A 23,387-nucleotide genomic window follows, 5' to 3' on the forward strand; every position below is an offset into this window, starting at 1 on the left:
ATTCCCAAAACTATGATTAATTATAAATATTATTTTTCAATAAATAAATAAATAAATAGATTGATTATCGATCAAAAAAAGTCACTGACAATAAGATAATTATGATACTAAAATTAACAAGTATCTGACAATTTTTTTTTTTTTTTTTTTATTACAAATTAATTAAAGTAAAAGATCTAGCTATTGACACTTTAATTTAATTTTACTTCAATAATAATAAAAAAAAAAAAAAAAAAAAATTAAATTTTGGAATTCTAAATTTTGATAAAATTTTTAAAATAAATTTTTTTGATAATTTAAAAGTTATAAAACTCAAAAAAAATTGACAGATGTTTTTTAATTTAAGTACCATGAAAAATAAATTAGAGTAATCAACTGTTAACGACGTTCGTCAATGATTCTTCCTTTGGATTCTGACCAGCTGACTGAGACTCATCAAGGTCTTTAGAGCAGTCAGCTACTCTCAAAACTTTGCTCCCGTCGATCAATATCACGCGAAATTGGTTTTTCTCCGACTGTCAGACTGACTGGAGCTGCGAGGGCGAAGTCAATTCGTAGAACTGGAAGCTCAGTTCTTCGCCGAACAAGTGATCTGGTGTTATTGATTCAGGTTCGATGAAATTAAGACCCAGGGCTGAAGGGTTGAGATCTGTGACTAGGTAGCTCTCCCCAATGAGCCCGCACTCCTCGGCAACGACTTCTTTGGCCACTGGGTTCAGAAAATCTGTTCCGGTTTGCTTGTTCGCGCTGAGCTCCAGATGTCTATGCCCGGTTTCTGGGTCCTCTCTCTGGACTGTCATTATCGGCATCAAGTACTGCACCTGTACTTCCTTCTTTATGCCGTTCAGTATCTGCTCTGCGCAGTGCTCGAGGCTTATTGGAGACATTACCTCCGGTTGGGTTATACTTGCTGTTGCTGCTGCTACTTCGTCAATTGTGACATTGTTTCTAAAAAAATAAGTTTGTTAATTTTTTAATTTTTTAGGAGAAAATTTGACAATTAGTTAGTCTGTAGAAAATTTTTAATTGAAATTCACTTCAAGAAATTTTTTATTTATTTTTATTGATATAAAAACCACGAGTTAAATTTTTTAATTTTTTAAAATGAAAACAAATAAAAAATTGCTGTTATTAATTAAAAAATTATAAAATACATATTTAAAAATTTTTTTTAAGTAATACTAGCAATCTGTAGTTACTATGTGTTACTTGTTTAAATTGCGCTGTACTTTTTTAAATATTGACGTTTTAAAAGATATAAGCTCATCTTGATATTACGCTCATCAAGAGCTTTTATTTGAGTACCCACATGGTATTTTTGATATATTTTTCATATATACATATATATGATATATATAAATATATAAAATATATGAAAAATTGATGTGGGTACTCAAATGAAAGGTCTTGATGAGTATAACTCCAGGATGAGCTTATATCTTTAAAAATGTCAGTATTTTACAAGATATTGCAGTGTTAAAATGCACTGTACTTTCTTAAATATCGACGTTTTTAAAGATCTACTTTTTTTTCATTAAAATTGTTTTAATGAAAATCTATGAATATATTTTATACCTAGCGTCATTTTCAGCACTACTTTTGCTCTGTCTCCCAGAAATTCCAGGTATATTTGTCAGCAAAGGCCGAGGTCGCATTTCGTTTCGATTAGCGATTGTCCAAAGATGTCCTGCGCCATGAGGCGCCTTAGATCCTTTTCGAAAGTGAGGATTGATCGATAAGTTGTGTCTCACCGAATTTTTCCAACGATCATCATTGCTCTTGTAGTAGGGAAAATGTTCTCTATTAAAAAAAAAAATTAAAAAAATTAACCACCCATAAATTTATTTAGCAGGAAGTATTTAACGGATAAACATTTCAATTGACAAACTCGAAATTTCAATTGCAAAATAATTCTCCCTTCCGAGTAATAATTTACTTCACCTGGCTGCCGTTCGCACGCTCGACTGCGAGGCAATTTATAAAAATTTTAACTTCTCCTAAAACTAAATAAAAAAAGAAGATAACGAAGTACAAGGAACAGAAATTATTACAACAAGAGTAAGACATCATATTAAGCAGCGATGATAATTTCAGATAATATTTTCACCGGAAGAAAATGATAAAAAACAAATACATAAATATTGTCTCGTGTCTTTAAATTAACTTAAAGGCTCGAAAGCTCAATAGTGCGGCAAGTAAAGTGGATAGAGGGTACGAGAGTGAGTGGTACGGCTTGGTACCACCACCCATCACGGACAATGGTACCAGCAGGTACCACTCAATAGCCTGCACCCCAACTATCTTAAATCACCCGATCTATAATTTTATACCGATGCTCCGCAATACATTCGACATTTTAACAATTTAATATTCAATACTAAACACTAAATATTTACATTTCTTCCATAAAAACACTCACGATATCCATTGATAAATTGCTGATACTGTCAATTCACCCCGTTCCTGTAGAGCGTGTTCTATCAGCTCAGTGTATGTAAACGGCGGTTTCTTTAGCCCGCCATAGCGCTCCGAGTATTTTGGATTTTTTAACAACCCGCTGGGAACACTTGGTTGTTTTTGTACTGATTCATCAGCAATACTTTTCTTCAAACTCTGGTACATTGATGCGTTGTCCGAGCAATTGAATGGCTGCCGGCTTTTGGTTGCTAAAAAAAATTTTATTGTAATTAATTCTACACTGAAAAAAAAAATTTCTTTTGAAAAAAATTTTAATCTATTTTATTTTTCAAATCTTGAAAATTTTTTATTTGCTTAGCTGTAAATTAAAAATTTAAACCTATTAATTTATCATAATTTTGTTTTAATAATAAGAGACATCTAACAATTTTTTAACTGATAAATTATAGCAAAAAAAATTTATTTTAAAATTTCCTTTTTTAAAAGCTTTAAAAAAATTCCAAGTCCAATTTTTTTTTAAATGATTTTTCAGACTTGGTTTAATATTTAAGAAAATTCAAAAATAAATTACAATTATTTTTACTGGCCCTATTAATGGCAAAAGCTGTTGGGATTTTTAATTTTTTAAAATTTCTAAATGTCAATTTTTTTTCTTAATTTTTTTTGCCATAATTTATTAGTTAAAAAAAAATTATAAAAATTATAAAATATCTGCTAAATTTATGTTCATCTGTTGGGCCAAAGTGTAAATAAATAAATAAATAAATAATTAAATGTCTGCCAATTTCTCATATTTAAAAAAAAAAAAATTTTTTTCTCAAAATAATGAATAAAAAAAAAAAAATTTACGCACTGGTAATTATTTTATCATCAGGTGCTTCAATTAAAGATTCAAGTTTGAAATCCAATAACCAGGAAAGATTGCCGTCTTCTTCATCCAATTGATTGTTATCGTTATAATTCCTGTTACTTTTATTACCAGAATTTTGATGAAAATTATTCGTATTATTACGATTACTGTTATTATTATTATTATTATTATTATTATTATTATTATTATTATTATTATTACGAGAATTAATATTATTCTTATTATTGTTATTAATACTATTAACTTTGACTTGTTCCTCAGGGACTTCCCAGTAAGAAAGAACAGTGCCAAAATCCCCAGCAATATTCTGACCATCGTTTAAAATTTCAGGTTCAATAATATCCGTCGACTCAAGCTGGATAAAGTCCGACTTTTCGAAGTTCTCCATGTCCCAGGTGCCGTCGACGACGAGAACTTCTAGCCGAGCGACGGATCCAGGGTTGGAGGGCTCCTGGATAGAAGCGACCAGCGGAAAAGAAGAAGTAGCCACGCTTATGTCCATCGGGTCGTCATTTAGCTCCATTGAGTGGTGCTTCTTGGAGGACTGGCAGATTTCTTCGCAGAAACTCTCGATATCCAGCTCGTCGAAGGTCCGACGTTTCCCACGCACTGTCTCGGATTCATTACTCATTTCTGAAGACGGTCCGATCATTTCTTCACTATCAACAAACATTTTATTATTTTTTTTTGTGAGTTTCACTAATTTATTTTTTTTATTTTTAATTATTCTCGGACATACCTTCAAACTACTAGGATATATTTTATTAAATCATTGTTTTTTTTTTTTTAAATCACTTGGTAAATATTCCCACGTTAATTACCGCACCAGTAAATGTAAATAATTGATAATTTTTTTAAATTTATTATTTATTATTATTGAAAATTTATTATTCATCGGAAGAATCAGTTTGACAGCGCGATCAACTTCGTACTGTAGAGTACCGTCGTTTGTTTCGTATTTCGATTATTCCGCGGCACCCCGAGTCTACATACATGCGCGCGCATTTATTTTTTATAATTTATTAAAATTTCAAAATAATATTATTTAATTAACAGAATTTATTTAAGAATAAAAAAAAAAATGTTTTTTAACTTGATTTTTAGAATAAAAATTATTTAATTATTTTTTTTTTTTACAATTCAAATAAATTTAGGGTTGAATTTTAATGTTACTTTTGTTATTAAAATATTTTTATTTTAGTTATTAATATTTAAATTAATTAATTAATTTTTTTTTTTGTTAAATATTCAATTTATTAAAAATATTTTTTTTAAAATCAAGTCGGGGATAATTTGATTGGCTAAGAATTTTTGTAATACTTTTAATTTCAATTCTGGCCACTAGGTGACAGTTCTTCAACGAAAATGTAAATTTTAAAATTACCGCCAATAGTTATTTTTTAGAGTAAGACAAAAATTAGTATAATAATGATTAAATGTCGGCTAACTTTAATATCATCCAATTTTTATTATTAGAGCTGCAATTTTTTCAAATAAAAATTTTTTTGATTACTTCAGTATTATATACTGAAGTTAGCGGTCAGCTGTCAATTTTAAAAATTTTTTTAACAAGTTAATTATATTAAAAATGTGCTTCTAAAAATTTTCAATTGTAATTTTTATTAATTTTCAGATGTGAAATTTATTAATTAAATTTTTTTTTAATAATTGAATTGCTATAAAATTTCAAAAAAATTTATGACATAAAAGTTAGACAATTTTTTTAACAAATAAATTTGTTCCAAAAAATTGTTTTTAAAAAATTGCATTTGTAGTTTTTTTAAATTTCTAAATTTCAATTTTTTTTGCCATAATTTATTTGTTAAAAAAATTCTTAAAATTATCAACTTCAGTGTTATTAATTTTAATTTAAAACGGCCTACTTCACTTCATTGATATCTGCTAAATTCACATAATTCTCTTAAGCTACGCTAGCGCTATTTCGGTGAGTTTTAAAGTTTGTAATTTTCTGCCTACAGCTGGACATCTTTCAACTTGTCCCCATATAAGACAATCTCCTCGCCTCTACCCATCTGCCCTCCATATGGTAGAGACAGAGAAGAAAAGAGTAGAGAGTACAGACGTAAACGTAAGTAGTGGTGACTTGGTGAGCAGACAAGAGACAACAATTGGAGTGTCCATTGGTCTGGATGGTGGCGGTGTACAGCGACGTGTGTGTTAAGTTTAAGTATCGTCGGTGAGCGGTTGGAAAGCGGTCGGGTGTCGGGTCGGATCATCGAAGCAGGGAGCAGAGACCGCATTCTCTTTTTCATCAGCCAAGTGAGTAGAGGTGTGTGATTGCAAGAGGTGTCTTGCGCCGCCATCGGCCATTGTCTCATCGGACATGGAAGCCTACCAAAATGGCAGAAGTCATGCAGATGTTTCTATTTATATATAAATCAAAATACCGCCGGAAAAACCCCTGGAGAAATGATAACAGGAGTAAACTGGTGTCTGGTATTCCGTGTATGTTTTTATGGATAGTTTTATTGTGGGTCGCGGTGCTATGGAGCACAGCGACAGCATCATCGTCTTCTTCTTCGTCCTCATCCTCATCAGAATCAACATGCGATTCCAACAATTGTGTCAACGGTAATTGTGTCAATGGTAGCTGTGTGTGTCATGATGGCTGGCAAGGTTCTGCTTGTCAGTACTGCAGTGGAAAAATCAGGTAAACCCATTTCCCTTACTTTTTACTTTTTATTTTTATTATTGTTAATAATATTAATAATATTATTCGACGTTCAACTTCCCGTTATGTCAATCATTAACATCACACCCATTAGCACACATTCACGCACTACCAACACTCTATTTATTTTATTATCAGGTTTAAGTTAGCAGACACTTGACAATTTTTTGATTTTTATTGAAAAATAAACTAGGCATAAAAAATTATTTATAATTTTTCAGAGCTTTTAAAAATGAAATTTGTAATTTAAATTTTCTTGCTATAATTTGTTTATTAAAAATTTATTTAATTTTTTGATTTTTTTTTTAATAATTAAATTAGAACAAAAAAAAATATTTTTAAAAAATTTCACTTACAGTTTTTGAAGTTTTTTACAAGTGACATTTTTTTTTTTTTTTTTGTAATAATTTTTTCAATAAAAAGAAATTCTAAAAATTTTTAAATGTCGGCGAACTTAATTTTCATAAATAAAATTTGAAAAACTATACGTGCAATTTTTTTAAAATATTTTTTTATAGCTAATTCAATTAATAAAAATAAAAAAAAATAGACTCTAAATAAAATTTGGAGCCGCTGGATTTTATTTATAACAATCGACAGCTAATATTTTCATCTTGCATTTATTTGTCAATAATTCTATGACATATAAAATTTTTTTGAAAAAAAAAATTTTATTATAATTTAAAAATTTTTATCTCTTTTTAGTAATGAAATTAACAATAAAAAAATTTTTTTACAAAATTGCACGTATAGTTATTCAAATTTTTTGCATGTGGAATTTTTTATAATAATTTTATTACAAAAATTTATTTGCATAAAATTAACAGATCTTTTTTATAATTTTTAAAATTGATAAATTATTAAAAAAAATTTTTTTTCATACTTTTAAAAATAATTTGTATTGTAAATAGTGATTAAATAATTTATCAGTATACTTGTGCATAGTAACTAAAAAAAAAAAAAAGGACTTATGACACGTATAGAATATTTAAATATCTTGGTAGATACAAAGTTAATGTAAAGAAGAATTAATAATGAGCTGTGTATATTTTTCAGACTGACAGCAGCGTCGGGAAGCATCCACGATGGAGCTGGGAATTACTCGACAGATGTTAAATGCTCGTGGCTGATCGAGAGCAGCCAGAATTCCTCGATTCGGATGCATATTGAAGAATTTGCGACAGAATGTGGCTGGGATCACTTGTATATATACGACGGCGATAGCGTTGAGGCACCGCTACTTGGCGTATTTACCGGATTGATGCACAAGGATGATTACCACATCCGTCGGGTTCCGGAAGTAATAGCACGATCTGGCAGCGTCTTCCTACATTTTTATTCCGACGTAGCTTATAATATGAGCGGATTTAATATTACATATAAAACTAACGCTTGTCCTAGCAGGTAAACTTGATTTTATTGATTTGCTTTTTTATATTATGCGTTACAAGATTACGTTACGTAAAATATTAATCTTTTATATTGGATATAAGGTACTCGCATATAGATTGCTCAGGAAATGGTGTTTGTATCGAGGGAGTTTGTACTTGTGATGCAACTTGGACTGGTGAGGCTTGTGATTCTCCGGTTTGTCCCAATAATTGCTCTCAGCATCACAATCAAGGCGAGTGTGATCGCGAGAGACATCAATGTATTTGTTTGCCGGGATTTAAAGGTAAAAAAATAATTACTAGTTATTTATGCATTTTTTTATCGTTAAAATTAAAAAAAGTTACCTCCGGTCTTATCACGGAATATTTTATAAATTTCTTGGAATACAATACTATTTATTAATCTTTTAAGAAATTTTATCTCTATTCTTTGGTTGTTTTTAAATTATCCATTGTGGATAAAAATAACTGTGTTGAAAAATTTCGCTCAAATATTTAAATTTTTATTAGATTTATAAAGTTGTCGAGGGGCTTACGAAATATTTCAAATAAATTATTCTATGCAAGAACGGAGAGACTGAAAACAAGTTTTATAATTTGTGATTTAATTACAAATGAAAAAAAAAATTTTTTTTCGTTTTAACACAATTTTATTAAGTAACAAATATATAATATTTTTATTATACAATTCTTTATTATTACATATTTATTGTATTTATAGACATTTTATTATCACACAGATGAGAATTTAATTGTAATTATGTCAATAAAATTGTGTTAAAATAACATTAATTGAGACCCTGCTCATAAAAAATTAAATGTAGATCAATCATTAAATAAATGAGTATTATTTATTTTTTTAGACATAATTTTTATTGAAGAAGTTTAATTACTGTATTTTCTGGTAAAAAAAAAAATTTTACAATAAATTATATCATTTATTTATTTATTCATTTCTTTACATTTAATATCGAAAATCTCGCTGTTATAAGTTTTGACTTATTTTTAAAACTAATAAAAATTATCAATAAAATTGTGTCTACAAAAAAAAGATTTTTTTTTATTATAAAATAAAAAAAATCTATAAATAATCTAGTAACAATAATAATAATAACAAATAAATTTATTTTGAAAATAAAAAAAACAGGTTCAGACTGTAGCCAAAGAGTGGAACGTGGTTACTGGGAAACGATATCATACAATGACTTTTCACCAGAAGGCTCAGCAAGTCACTGTTCAGTGGTCTGGCGTGACTCATTGTACGTAGTCGGTGGTGAAAGCTTTCATAAATCCAAGATGATATATGTTTACGATTTCAATGGTAACGTTTGGGAGACACCACACATCGAGGGGTTGCGTCCAGCGCCGCGATACGCGCACTCATGTGTGTTATTTGGTGATAAAATTTACATGTACGGCGGCGTAATTAAGAACTCAACGGTAACAAACGAACTGTGGGCGTTCGACGTATCCGCAAAAGTGTGGGAGAACGTGACAGTAAGGCACAATTGCAACAACAAAACAATGTGCGGTCCCTTGAAAGTAGCCGGGCATACCGCTAATCTGATCCACAGTTACGACAAGAGCGAAAAAATGGTGATTATTTTCGGACACTCGCCTCACTACGGCTACCTCAACATCGTCCAGGAGTACTCCTTCGGGACACGCGAGTGGAAGATCGTCGAGACGATGGGGTTCCCGGTTGAAGGCGGCTACGGGCACAGCGCCGCGTATGATCCCCTAACCAGCCTCATCTACGTCTACGGAGGGTACGTGTCCGAATCCCAGAGCACGCAGAGCCTGACTAACCGGATCTACTCCTACCACCCGAACCACCGAGTCTGGCGACTCCTGACTTCAGCCCCGTCTGCCAGGTTTTTCCACACGGGCGTCTTCATAATCGGGGGACTCATGATCGTTTTCGGAGGCAACACTCACAACGACACGATCCACTCCCACGGCGCTCTGTGCTACTCTGCCGACACCATCGCCTACGACGTAACCTGCGACGCCTGGCACAACTTCCCGATGCCTCCAGAGATGTCTAATCTTCCGAGGTACGGCCACTTTTTTTTTATTATACTAGGAATTTAAATTTCAACCAATAAGGAATCGGGGACCACACAGAGAAAAAAGTTCACTTGAGCCAAGAAAATATTTTTCTTCTTAATTATTTTCTTGAGCGAAATTTTTTTTTTTTTTTTTTTTTTTTTTTTGACACAAGAAATTTCACTATCTTCTGAAGATTTGTCAAAAATTCCAAAAGAGCATATCTCAAAAAATTGTGCGCCTTTTTGGCTTTAGGTCATTAAGTTTTCAAGGCCATAAAGCTAAAAGGGCGTATAAGTTAAAATACACGCCCTTTTAGCTTTGGAAATTTAGTTTTTTAATTTTAGGCTTAATAAAGTGATTAAAAAAAAAATGTATACGTGACTTTTTACAATTTAAAAATTTTCTATAGGTACGGGCACTCCGCGACAGTCTTCGAGAAATCAATGTACATATACGGAGGGTTTGACGGACAAATGCTGTCAGACATGTTGAAATACACTCCGGGAAGCTGCTCGCACTTGACGCCTCAGACCCAGAACTCCTGTCTGATCTCCAGGTCAGGCACCAAGTGCATCTGGGACAAGCAGAGAAGCGAGTGTCTGCATGTCGGTGATGTTCCTCGTGACATACTGAGGACTGACGACGTCCACGACGGGAGATACATGCAGTGCATCGACGACACCCAGCCCCGAGGAATGACCTCGCACAAGGAGCTCTGTAAATTGCTGACTGATTGCACTGCCTGCGTCCAAACTTCGTACAACTGCGTGTGGTGCGGAAAGAGCTGTGTGTATGAAATGTGCAGACGCACGGCCAATGCTCCGCCACTCGCGGGAATCACCACTTTGGAGGAGTGCGACGCTCACACTGGAATCGAGTGTCTCCAGCTTCACACATGTCCTGCTTGCTACAATAATATTAACTGTCATTGGTCGTGGTCCAACGGGCCGGATCGCTGCAAACCTACGCCAAAAATTCGCGACATAAATATCATGAATGGATCAATCCAGGCTCAAGCTCAGCGATTGTCGTTGGACACTTGCAGAAGTCCGTGTGTTGAATACATTTCTTGTAGGAATTGCACCGAGTCTGACTGCATCTGGTGCCAGAATGAACACAAGTGTGTTGACAAAAATGCCTACCCGGCTAGCTTTCCTTACGGACAGTGTCGGGAATGGACCACTAGTGACTCGAGGTGTCGGGCTACGGAGACCGGCCGCGAATGGTGCAGCTTCTATTCCTCGTGCTTGAGCTGCAGGTCGGACCCCGGGTGCGGCTGGTGCGATGATGGCTCCAATACTGGCAAGGGAAAGTGCATCGCTGGGGGAGCTAGGGGTCCTAAGCTCGGAACTTCTGAAGACACTTGTCCGGTTGATAGGTGGTACTTCACCAAGTGTCCCAGCTGCCAGTGCAATGGCCACAGCACCTGTTATCCTAATACTACTGAGTGCATCAAACCCTGTGGGAACTTAACTCGAGGAGCTCATTGTGATAAATGTATGACTGGTTACTATGGCAGTCCTCTCAATGGCGCTACTTGCCAGCCTTGCTCCTGTAATGATCAGGGCACTGAATGCACCAGTGAAACTGGGAAATGTTTTTGTACTACTAAAGGAATCATCGGCGACCACTGCGAACGGTGTGATGTTTCTAGTCTGTATAATGGAGATCCGACCAAGGGATCCTGCTTTTGTAAGTTTTTTTTTTTTCCTTTCTTTTTTATTAAATTGCACTGTATTTTCTTAAATGTTGACATTTCTTAAGATATAAGCTCATCCCGTTGTTACACTAATTAAAATCTTTCATTTGAGTACCCACATGTATTTTGACATATTTTTCATATAAACATACATATATGCTATAATTAAAATTATGTACATAATATATATATATATATATATATATATATATATATATATATATATATATATATATATAAATATATGAAAAATTGATTAAAATAAAAATTTTTCTTAGCTTTGATTTTGATCAATTAAAATAAAATATTGAATGACTAATAGATTTTATTTACTTTTACTAATTTGTAAATAATATAATAATGATTGATATTTTGTTTTTCAGATGACCTTGTTATAGATTACCAATTTACATTTAATTTGAGTAAAAAGGAAGACCGGCATTATCGAGCGATAAATTTTAAAAATTCACCATCCAAACCTGACGTGGACGCTGAATTTTCCATAACTTGCTCGGTACTAGCCAAGATGAACATAACAATAAAAAAGGGCAATAGTCCAGAAAAACCACTTCTTCTCGGTGCCAATTGTACGACGTATAAACATCGTTTCAGTAAGGCTGACTACAATTTTGGAAATGAAGATAATAATACGCAAACGACATTTTACGTTTACGTTTACGATTTTCAACCTCCACTATGGATCCAAATATCATTTTCACAATATTCTAAACTAAATTTACAACAATTTTTCATCACATTTTCTACGTAAGTATTATCAGTGGTATTACTATTTAAGGCATCAGCATTTACAATAACTTAATTTTAATTTTAGTATTAGTATAAATATTAATAATAGATTTAAAGTAAAGACGCGCATCACATCCGATCATTCGCATTAGTTTTTATTATAATAAATCTGAGGCAGTACTAACTTGTAAACTAGAGATTACATGACACCGCACAGGTGCTTCCTTGCTTTGCTGTTGGTGGCTGCTGTCCTGTGGAAGATAAAACAAAAATACGACATGTACCGGAGGCGTCAGCGATTGCTGGTAGAGATGGAGCAAATGGCCAGCCGGGCTTTCAGTCAAGTTCTTGTCGAAATTGAGAGGCGAGATGTTCTCTCGGATCCCGAGCGCAATGACTTAGATACATATAATGGTCAAAAGAAGAAAAAGGTTTGTTGAAAATTTTTTTTTTTTATTAGAAAAATTATTTTTTTACCGAAAAAAAAAATTTTTTTTTTATTAAAAAAATTTATTACAAAAGTAAAAAAATATTTTTATTTCGACGCCATTTTTAATTAAATTTAATAATTAATAAATAATAACAAATAAAAAATATTTAGGATGCTCCCAGTCCTATTGCTTTGGAGCCGTGCAATGGAAACAGAGCAGCAGTTCTGTCCCTGCTAGTCAGACTACCAACCGGCGGCGAGGCGTACACGCCGTCAGGGCAAAGTGCTGGATTAGCTGTTGCGTCAGCTCTAGTCACACTGGGTAGTCCTCGAAGGCCTTCGCAAGAGTTAACAACAAAAGAGCCCAAAAAAACCCGTAAATCTGCCAGTCAACATCCCGATTCAACTTGTATTTAACGATTAATACACCTACAGGTAATACACAAATATTTTAAATTCACCGTCTGTGCATTCAATTCACAGGGATCATCTGTAATAGATTTTGTTATTGTGTCGCCGGTGAATTAAACATTCAACCGGACGCTCCTCTTTAATCTAATCTTTTTTTAGATTTTTTATTTCATCCTCTTTAATTTTATTATTCAAATACATAGACATTAATATGTATTACGAAGAGCTTCCGAGCTTGTTCAATCGATTAATTTTTTTTTTATTTTTATTTTTAATTTTTTTTACTCTCCGACTGCCTTAATATGTCTTCTCTGCCGTTTTTATTTTTAATTATTGTAATTTTAGCTTTATTATTTTATATTAAACACTTCCATATTTTTGGTTATTTATAAATAAATTATTAAATATTAATTAAGGGACACAACTAGTGTGACAGCCAAAAAAAAAAAAAGGGCGATTTTTGGGAAATAAAAAAAATATTATTAATTAATTTTAAGATGCATGACAAAAGTATTTCTACGTATTATTTTTTTATACTTGGATCTCCTTAAATGTCTGTAACTCAAAAACTATTTGAGATATCGATTTAAAATTTTAGAAATATTAAAAAAAAAAAAATTAATTTCACACTAGTTTTGCCCCTTAATAAATTACAAAATTGGCAAGACATTATAATTAATTTCGTAGTATTGATTGGATTATACCAGTGTCAAAGATCAAATTGTATTATATAGTACGACACTAATATTTTAGTTATTGATAAATTGGTTTATTGTTATTGGTAATCAAAAATGAACAAACAAAAAAAAAATAAATGAACAAGCCAAGTGTACAGTAGTGGATTTAAATTTAAAATTAAGAATTATTTGACATTGTACTTGGTTTTATTTAATATTTTTATTTTTATTATATTAAATAATAATCTAATGAGATTCTTATAATTATAATTATTTTTAGCTTTAAGGTATGCCCGTGATTAAACGATCTTATCATTTTTATAAATATATATAAATATAAATATATAAATATGAATATAAATAAATAGTGTGAATGACTAAGCAAATGAGAAAGTAAATTTAAATATCTGATACTTCTTGTCCAATTCGTAAATTTATATAAATATAAATATTAATATTAATTAACATTTATGTTGACACCTAATGTATATCGATGAATGATTGTAATCAATTATAAATAGTTATTAATTAATTTAAAAAAAAAATAACGAATGTTTAGAATAAGCGACGCATTTTTTCCAACATTTTAAAACTTGTACTTTTTATAACGCGCTCTGTATATATATTATATATTTATAATATATATATTAATCAAATCATACAATTAGTGTGAATTTTTTTTTTTTTTTTATAGTATTCAAAATTTTGTAATTTTTATTTCTTATGTATTTTTTATTTTTAAGTTTTTTTTTTACTGGGAATTATATAGGCCGGACGTAAAATAAGTAACTGTAATTGAGATTAAATTAATTGTAAAATTAGTGAAAAACATCGAACCTCCAATTGGGAGTCAAAAAATGAATTTTATCACAGTAGTTTTTTTTTACACAGAAAAAAGTCAACTGTAATTTTACATTTTACGTTTTGCAATGAATCCGAGTGAATTTTACAGTTTACTTTTTTCCGTGTAATTACAATAGTTACTTTTTTTTTTTTTTTTTTTTTTACATATTAATTAATCTTGCCCAATATTTAACAATCCGAACAAAAATAGATTCACTGTTAAAAATCGCGCCAAGTCGACGTTCATAAGACTACTGAGAAAAAAATTTTTTTTTTCTTTACAAAAAGATATAAAATAAAAAAATAAAAAAATCGAAGTAACCGATATGATTTTATAAAATTTTTAAATATTTTTTTTTTTAATGAAATTCGTTCTAAAATTATTTCATTAATTTTTAAAAATCATATTGGTTACTTGGATTTTTTAATTTTTTTATTTTACGTTTTTTTTTTTGTAAAGAAAAAAAAAATTTTTTTTTTTTTATTAATATTCTTATGAACGTAGACTTGGCGCAATTTTTAACAGTGAATCTATTCTTGTTCGGATCTTGCCCAATATTTAACAATATTAATCTAATAATAATGATAATGTATGTTGACTAAAATTTTCTTTAGATATTTTAATAACACACATATGTTTTAGAGGTTTTTGACTTAATGAGGTGCATTACCATTGATCTACATTGACGTCATTATTGTTTACGTTAAAAATGTATCATTAACGGCATATTGAAGTATAAAAAAAAAAAATGTTTATACAATGGTAATTGAGTTCAGTGAATAATATTGGCTACATGATGATAATTATAATTATACATTATTTTTTATTGACACCGTAATTATTTAAAGTTTCATTTTTTTCTGTTTGTATGTAAGCAAACTTCTAGTCTATAATGATGAACAAGGTAGATAAAGTGTAATATTGAGAATGATAGTTTATCGGCGTTTGTATTACGAATTACGAATAATAAAATAAGGACAATTTGGTAATGACTAATGCTAATGAGTTTAGAGTTATTTACGTAAATTATATAATTGTGACAAAGGTTAAAAATTTGAGCAAATGTAAGAATGTGATTGTAGAATAAATTTTAGACGAATTAATAAATTAAATTGTAATCAAATAATTTTGAATGAAATGCAGCTCAAATGTTTTTAAGACTGGCAGATGACACGTTTTCAATAACTATAATATTAATTGATAAATTTATATATATATATATATATTATTATTATTAATGATAATGATATTAATAATGCAATCGGCGATTAATAAATAACATTTATATTTAACTCATAGCCATATTTTTGTCCGAAATTGAATAAATTGTAGCATGAATGTTTCTAAAAACGCGTGGGTGAAAATTATTATTAATACAGATTGTTCTTATTAAAAACAAATGGTATATATGTATATAAATTAGTATAAAAAATAATACATTGTTTTCTTTTTTTTACGATTAAATATTAATTCTAAAAAATTATTTACTCATCACTAGTTTATTTATATTATTGTTATTTTTGTAATATTTATTGTGGAGTTTTTTTACACTGTGTTGGAAAAAGCTCGAAGATTTTATATGTGTATTTTGGGTAAGATTTTTTTTAGTAGGGTCCAATCATGTTAAAAAAAAATTTAGAGTCTAAAAAATTGAACTATTGAATGATTAATCATTTTTAATATATTCTAGAATTTTTTTAAGTCAAAATTTTTTTTTTGATAATTTATAGAAAAAAAAAAATTAACCAATTATGAAATTTTGGAGTTTTTTAAAAAGTCAATAAATTAAGATATTTAATAAATGAAAAACATTCAATTGTAAAATTAATCGAAAAAAAATTTTTTTTCAATAATTTAGAGTAAAAAAATTAATAATTCTAAAGTTAGCCGACGATTTTAATTTTTTTTAACAAAAATGTTTGTTCTAAAAAATTGCATTTTTTTATTTTATTAAATTTCTACAAGTCCATTTTTTAAATAATTTTTTTTATTGAAAAAATTGTTACAAAAAAAATTAAAAAAATTTTTTATCTGTGAAAAACTATAAGTGCAATTTTTTTAAATTATTTTTTAGTTCTAATTTAATAAATTAAAAAATTAAAAACGGCGGCTAACATTATTATTATGAAGTTGACTGACATTAGAAATTTATTTGGAATTTAATAGCAATTGAATTATTATATAAAAATTGCACATGTGAAAATTAATAAAATTTAAAAGTGAAAATTTTTAGATTTTTTTTTTTTGTAATTTTTTTAATTTATAATCTGTCAAAAAAATTTTTTAAATTGACAGCTGACGGCTAACTTCAGTATAATGAAAAAAATTCACTTTTAGAAAATTTAAAAAATAATCCATGCAATTATTCAGAAGTATTTTTTTACTTGTAATTTAATTGTCGAAAAAAAATTAAAAATTATTTAATTAATATCAGCTAATTTTATTTTCATAGATAACTTCAGTATAATAATAATAATAATAATAATAATAAAAAAAAAATTTGTAACTGAAAAAAACAAAAATTAAATAGCGCGCCAAATAACAGATGGCGGTAGCTAAAACTTTTGAATCTAGCGAACTTTCTCCAAAGGTATGTATAAATATGAATGTACCAATAGACTCGGATTAGAGTGAAGAGTGGTACTACCACCAATAAAGAGCAGCTGGATAAAACTGACAAACCGAAGACAGTTTATTGGCTTAGCTGAGTACCAGCAAGCGCAAGTCAGTTACTGCTAACTATTACATTATATACCAAGTGTTTGTACATACAATATATACTATAGTATACCTATGTCCCGTGTAGGTACTCTATACTTTTACTCTGTAAACTCTGTATACTCCGTACTAGTACTGTAACACAAATACGTCAGTGCACTGAGCTCGTACTTGATAGTGTGTAGTGATAGAACTCTTGATATTAATGTTGATGTTTATGTCGACGATGATTGACCGTTTGAATAACATATGCCTCGAAATCAGATACCCACGCGCACTTTGGTTGTCTGATGAATGGCCCCGTGCCTCCAAACAATAATATCCGGTTGTTTAATTTAAAACATTTAATAAACTCGACAGTATTTACTGTCTAATATTGTGACCTCGCTCCATTCAGGTGTGTTCTTCATTTAAATATTTTATTTATTAAATATTTGTAAATAAATTAAAAATTAACAACAGTCAGTGTCAAAATAATATTCTCAAGAAAAAGTGAGGTTATGTAATTGTTGTTTATAAAAGCGCGGACATTTTTGTAAAACAATCCTGGCATTGACATGTCGCTCCTTGGACGGAGATTCAAATTTTTTACCAACGTTTTCACGCACACAAACAACAGTAATAATAATAATAATAGTAATAATAATAACAATAATAATTAATCATACTGAAGTTAGCTGTCAGTTTTAAAAATTTTTTTGATAAAAAAATATTTTCACTTTTAATTTTTAATAATTTTCACATGTGGAATTTTTTAATAAAATTTTAAAATAATTTTTAGCTGCCAACTTCAGTGTTAATAATAATAATAATTAAAATATTTAAACAAAAAAATTAATTTGAGTTTTAAAAAATTTTTAAAATTAAAGTGAAGAAAGAAAAAAAAAATATTTGAAATAATAATTGAAAGTATTTAAACGGTGAGCTGAAAATTGTTGGAGAATGATCAGAAAGTTAGGATAGAGAAGAATCCCGTTTTTCTATCCCTTCCTTCCATTGTATACTTGAGAGCATCACGAATCATGGAGCATCGTCCATCTCTATCTCCATTCTACCAATTGGTATGTTGCCGTTTATAAAATAAAACTCTCTTCATCTTTTTTTTTTTTTTTTTTTTTTTTTTTTTTAACTGACGAGCGTCAACACGCTGTCGCAGACAACTACCTGTTGTTAAAACTCAGTAAGTCACAATGTCTCAGGTACTAAAAACATTTACCTAAATTAGATTTTATTTAATAATATTTATAATTAAATATTATTTAAAAAAATGGATTAGTTAGTGATGTGAAAAAAAAATAATGACAGTTTATTTATTATAAATATAATACTGAAGTTAGCGGTCAGCTGTTTAATTATAAAAATTTTTTTAACAAATTAATTACAATAAAAAAATTTTCACATGTGAAATTTTTTTAAAATAATTTAATTGCTATAAAATTCAAAAAAAAATTTTTTTAATATCTGTCAACTTCCGTGGTATTATTTATTATCGCTTGTGTCGTGAATGAAGTGAAGTTGCAAGTATTGAAAAGTGATGATCAGATTTAAATAAATAAATTAAAATAGTGTATCGTTATTTTTCTTGAGACGATAAAGCGAAAGGCCGTGAAGCCGGTCACATTCCCCACTACTTGTTAGTCGCGCGGCAACTCTTATCGAGACAAGTACTGTATTTATTTCTCTTAAATGTTTATGACTAATTTTAAGTGATAGTTTTGTTTAAATATGTGAGCGTTAAAATTTTTTGGATAAAAAAATTAAACTTTGTGTGAAATTAATTTTTATTGTTATTATTGTTGCTTTAATAATAATAATAATAATAATAATAATAATAATAATAATAATAATAATAATAATAGTAATTGTTATTGTTATTGTTAATATTGTTATTGAATTATTAATGATAATAATTAAAAAAAAAAAAAAAAATGATCAAGTAAAATACAATAGTGATAAAGGTTATAGCTGATGAATGAATGCCTGCAGATGTCAGCTGACAGGAAATTAATCGGGTACGCGTGTGAGAGGATGCTGAAAAGACGAGCGGAAGAAGAGGAAGAAGAAGAAGAAGGTGAAGGGGGTGAAGGTGAAGATATAATAACGAGGTTTTGTGATATCAAGAAAAACAGTACAAGTAAAATAATTAATAATATTGTGAGTAAATTTATTGAATTGTGTGTAAGTGAAAAAAAATTATCGTGTGAAATATTTAAAGTTTTAAAATCAGCGGTTATTTATTGAACTGGGTTGAAACTCTGCGGTGGATCTAGGGGGCTGTATGGAGGCCGGGGGGCTCCTGCCCCATCAGCCTTCGCAAGGCCCCCCCGGCTCGGGCACCGGCCCTGGTAACTTGACTATTTGCGCGGGTGTTCCTAATCGTCGCGGCGCTAATCACTCCCCGATAAACCACCCGGGTTTAGACCACCAGCAGCATCAGCAGCAGCAGCTGAATATCGCGGGACCACAGCCCGGTCAGTTGAGCTTGACGAGCCAGCAGCAGTTGCTGATACATCAACAAATGGGTCAGGCACCTGGGATAGGTGAGGTTTTACCCTCCAAAAAACAGAGCGTTGTTGACAGACTCAAGAGGAGGATGGACGGATACCGTAAACATCAGACTGAGTGTATTCCCAGGTTTCATCAGTGTTTTAATGGTGTCTGTGAGCAGCACAACCAGGACATGCAGGTCCTCAAGCAGAAAATACTCGAGTCTAACAAGTCCAAGCAGAGGCAGGCCAAGACTAAGGCTGATAAGAAACCCAACGAAGCTGTGGGCCTTTCGAGTATTCATGTGGTAAGTACAATAATATACATCTTGACATTCTTTATCTCATTTTTAAATTATTGCTCATCGTTACTAGAAACGGAGCCCCTTTCTCTTGTGAATCAGCTTCTGTTAAATATTTTATTATTTATTTATTTATTATATAGTTATATTGATAAAGAGATTAGGTACATTTTATAGGGATTTATACACAGAAAAAAAAAGGCTCACTTGAGTCAAGAAAATATTTTTCTTGCTTATTATTTTCTTGAGCGAAAAAAAATTTTTTTTGACAAGAAATTTTACTTATTCCAATAAAATTAATTCTCTTGCTCCAAAAAATTTAGTTCTTGATAGAAGTTTCTTGTCTTGAGAAAATTTCTCTTTACACGGTAAAAACAAGATTACACTGGATATCATCCTAGATTATATTGAGTGAAAAAATTTTTCAGATAGTAACTAGTATAATCCAGATTATAATGAGTACAATTTCAGATATCACTCAGTATAATCTGGATTACAATGAGTAAAATCCAGATATCACTCAGTATAATCTGTTTTTTTTTTTTTTAGCTACTATCTGAAATTTTTTTTCACTACAGATATCACTGAATATAATCTGAGATGATATCCAGTGTCATCTTGTTCTTTCAGTATAGCTCCAAAAAATTAAATATCTCGATAGAAGTAAATTTTTATTGATTAACATGTCAAAAGGAAATCTAGGTATAGTATTTGACTCATCATCCGAAAACAAGAACTCATAAAATAAGTAGTAAAAGAATTTATTCCCCGAAAGCTACTTTAAATCCAAACAAATTTATTTTCAAATTTATCACCGGAAATTTAATAATTTTCCTGCAATATTTTATTTAATGAATATAAAAACGCGTTCATTTACAATTTATTATAGCAGAGTAATAATTATCAATGAAAATGAGAAAAATCTGGAGTTATTAATAATTGAAACACAGCGATATATATTTATATATTAGTGTGAATTTTAATTAAAACTTCAGTAATAATAATAATTACTGTTAATGTTAAGCATTGAATATATTTCGGTCCATAATATTTGTACTTAACGTGATGAAGATTCTTCCGACTGTTCGCATTACAATCCATTAGCCCAACGCCCACCAGTAATTTACGACTAGTAAAAATTACTCTAATAAGAACATGCTCTCATTTATATACTTATAGTTTATAGTTGATTTATTTGATATTTCATTGCAGCTAAATTGTGTATGTAGGTATGTAAAATTATTATTATTATGATCTATATTATTAAGAGAATAAGAGAAATTTTGTGGCCAGTGTATTTATATGATAAAATGGGTTTTATGGTTAAATTCTGTATCGTTGGAAAGGTCTTGACTTAAATTTGTACCTTTTCAAGGTTTCATATCATTCTCACCGATAGTAAATTTATTATGATATTTAGGCTCCATTCGAAAATGCTCTATCTCTAAATACATAATTAAGAAATTACCTTGTATCTCGTGAAATATTGACATTTTTAAAGATATAAGCTCATCCTGAAGTTATACTCATCGAGACCTTTCATTTGAGTACCCACATCAATTTTTCATATATTTTATATATTTATATATATGTATATATGAAAAATATATCAAAAATGTATGTGGGTACTCAAATGAAAGCTCTTGATGAGTGTAACATCAGGATGAGCTTATATCTTTAAAAACGTCAATATTTAAGAAAGTACAGTGCAATTTAACAAAAGTCATTCAATATTCAACAAAGCAAAATTTTTGATATATATATATGTATGAAAAAATATATCAAAAATGCATGTGGGTACTCAAATCTCAAAAGCAGTACCGATAAATAAATAAATAGATTGTATTGAGATTGAGAGGAATAAAAAAACAGTGGTCGTTGCGATGTTTTAAAATTCACCTTGAGTGATATAACGACAAGCTAAGTTTATTGTGCGATATAATATGACCGGATGAGTAGAGAGGAATAGAGAAACTAAACTCCATGTGTGATGTGTAATGTGTGTTTAATATATCACGTGGTACTGGAGTTCATTTTCATTGGATCATTTCTATTCCAGTCGTCAATATTTCCCATACCACGGTGTGCTCTGGCGCTTTATTTATATATACAATCTACAACGTGATGATTAATAACCTTAACGTCACTCATGCTCTACACTTACTTGTACTAGTATTTTGTATTATATTATTATATATTAATGTACTATTCTATGTACTGGCTGTATGGTAATGTTGTTAATCAACATTTACTTAAACGTTTATTTGTTATTTATAAATAGTTATTATTAAGTCATTGGTTTTAGGATGGATAAATATTGTAATTTACTGTGTAAATAGATGCTTAAAGATTCCTTTTGGGTCCATCACTCCGTTTCACTCTGTTTCACTGTGGGTGGTCGAAACCTATTGGCTCACATTTTTTTAAGTACAAATAACTCTGTAGTTTTTTTCATTCATCATTTATTTTTTTGAATTGATACTTTTTTTTTTTTTTTTAAATATATATAAATGTTTAAGATAAAAAACGAAAATTTTTTTAGCACAAAAAATTTTTTTTCAATTTTATAAATAATAAAAAAAAAACAATTATTGGTAATTTCATAATTTCAAATTTTTTGTAAAAATTTTTAATGTTTAAATTAAAATTTATTTGTAAGACTTAATTTTATAAATTGGTGCTTAAAATTTTTTTTACAATCATTATTTTAAAATTTAAAAAATTTCTTAATTGAAAAAAAAAATTAGAAATAAATAAAAAAAAATAAAAATAAATAAAATTTTGCTTTGTTGAATGTTAAATTGCACTGTACTTTCTTAAATATTGACGTTTTTAAAGATATAAGCTCATCCTGATGTTACACTCATCAAGAGCTTTCATTTGAGTACCCACATGCATTTTTATATATTTTCATATATATATATATATATATATATATATATATATATATATATATATATATATATATATATATATATATATATATATATATATATATATATATATATATATATATATATATGAAAAATTGATGTGTGTACTCAAATGAAAGGTCTCGACGAGTGTAACTCCAAAATGAGCTTATATCTTTAAAAATGTCAATATTTCATGAGATACAAGGTAATTTCTTAATTATGTATCTAGAGATAGAGCATTTTCGAATAGAGCTTAAATATCATAATAAATTTACTATCGGTGAGAATGAAACCTTGAAAAGGTACAAATTTAAGTCAATACCTTTACAATGACACAAAATTTCACTAAAATTACCGATTTTATCATACGACTATCCTGAGGACAAGATTTTTCTTATTCTCTTTTAATAATATAGATAATATCAAAAAATTAATTCAATAATAAAATTTTAAATTGAAAAAAAAAATTTATTAAATAATCAATTAATTCTAACTAAAAAATTAAGTAGAAAATAAAATTTTACAAAAATAAACCTAGTAGTTACAATGATTAAGAGGGTCGTTGAATTTCACTTGAATGACGCATCCAATAGCACTCGACATACCTATTACCAATGAAAAAATTATAAAAAAAAAAAAAAATATAATATTTATAAATACAATTACAATAAATAGTAACTAATGCTTGGGTTAAAAATGATAAATAAAATGAATATTTATCTAAATAAAAATAA

The 23,387-nt window shown here is 29.4% G+C and overlaps 3 protein-coding genes across 5 annotated transcripts in view; 2 read left to right on the top strand and 1 right to left on the bottom strand.

Annotated features, from left to right (window-relative positions):
• Positions 1-332: 332 nt before the first annotated feature.
• Positions 333-3,962, bottom strand: LOC141533402 (uncharacterized). Its single transcript, XM_074252276.1, has 4 exons — positions 3,527-3,962; positions 2,420-2,666; positions 1,576-1,800; positions 333-948 (listed from the first exon to the last, which is right to left on the bottom strand). The coding sequence occupies exons 1-4, from the start codon at positions 3,960-3,962 to the stop codon at positions 519-521; spliced, it is 1,338 nt and encodes a 445-aa protein (XP_074108377.1). The 3' UTR covers positions 333-518.
• Positions 3,963-5,300: 1,338 nt separating this feature from the next.
• On the top strand, positions 5,301-16,098 carry Dsd (attractin-like protein dsd). Of its 2 annotated transcripts, none has more exons than XM_074251934.1 (8): positions 5,301-5,960; positions 7,038-7,385; positions 7,475-7,656; positions 8,520-9,429; positions 9,834-11,116; positions 11,507-11,888; positions 12,067-12,301; positions 12,472-16,098. In XM_074251934.1, the coding sequence occupies exons 1-8, from the start codon at positions 5,650-5,652 to the stop codon at positions 12,715-12,717; spliced, it is 3,897 nt and encodes a 1,298-aa protein (XP_074108035.1). In that variant the 5' UTR covers positions 5,301-5,649; the 3' UTR covers positions 12,718-16,098. The 2 variants fall into 2 exon arrangements, with proteins under 2 accessions (XP_074108035.1, XP_074108036.1); XM_074251935.1 differs by having other exon boundaries at positions 5,302-5,960; positions 12,088-12,301; positions 12,472-16,097.
• Positions 16,099-18,481: 2,383 nt separating this feature from the next.
• The window catches only part of Mam (neurogenic protein mastermind), a 45,537-nt gene continuing 40,631 nt past the window's right edge, over positions 18,482-23,387 (top strand). For both annotated transcript variants that reach the window (XM_074251852.1, XM_074251854.1), the window contains exon 1: positions 18,482-19,744. In XM_074251852.1, coding sequence (XP_074107953.1) covers positions 19,229-19,744 — 516 coding nt within the window. In that variant the 5' untranslated portion in view covers positions 18,482-19,228. The remainder of the gene's footprint in view (positions 19,745-23,387) is intronic.

Source organism: Cotesia typhae, unplaced genomic scaffold, assembly GCF_013202065.1.
Source record: "Cotesia typhae breed Kobodo isofemale line unplaced genomic scaffold, CoteBio_Ctyphae contig_83, whole genome shotgun sequence".
In the NCBI taxonomy this organism is placed as follows: Eukaryota; Metazoa; Arthropoda; class Insecta; order Hymenoptera; family Braconidae; genus Cotesia; species Cotesia typhae.

What these genes read in the sequence shown, in the direction of transcription:
- LOC141533402 (XM_074252276.1), bottom strand. Translation starts at nt 3,962, where the DNA reads ATGTTTGTTGATAGTGAAGAAATGATCGGACCGTCTTCAGAAATGAGT. An exon ending in GCAATTTATCAATGGATATC is followed by an intron (nt 1,801 to 2,419) that starts GTGAGTGTTTTT and finishes TTTTTTTAATAG; the next exon opens with AGAACATTTTCCCTACTACA. An exon ending in AGTGCTGAAAATGACGCTAG is followed by an intron (nt 949 to 1,575) that starts GTATAAAATATA and finishes TTATTTTTTTAG; the next exon opens with AAACAATGTCACAATTGACG.
- Dsd (XM_074251934.1), top strand. Translation starts at nt 5,650, where the DNA reads ATGGCAGAAGTCATGCAGATGTTTCTATTTATATATAAATCAAAATAC. An exon ending in TTGTTTGCCGGGATTTAAAG is followed by an intron (nt 7,657 to 8,519) that starts GTAAAAAAATAA and finishes TAAAAAAAACAG; the next exon opens with GTTCAGACTGTAGCCAAAGA. An exon ending in ATGGTCAAAAGAAGAAAAAG is followed by an intron (nt 12,302 to 12,471) that starts GTTTGTTGAAAA and finishes AAAAATATTTAG; the next exon opens with GATGCTCCCAGTCCTATTGC.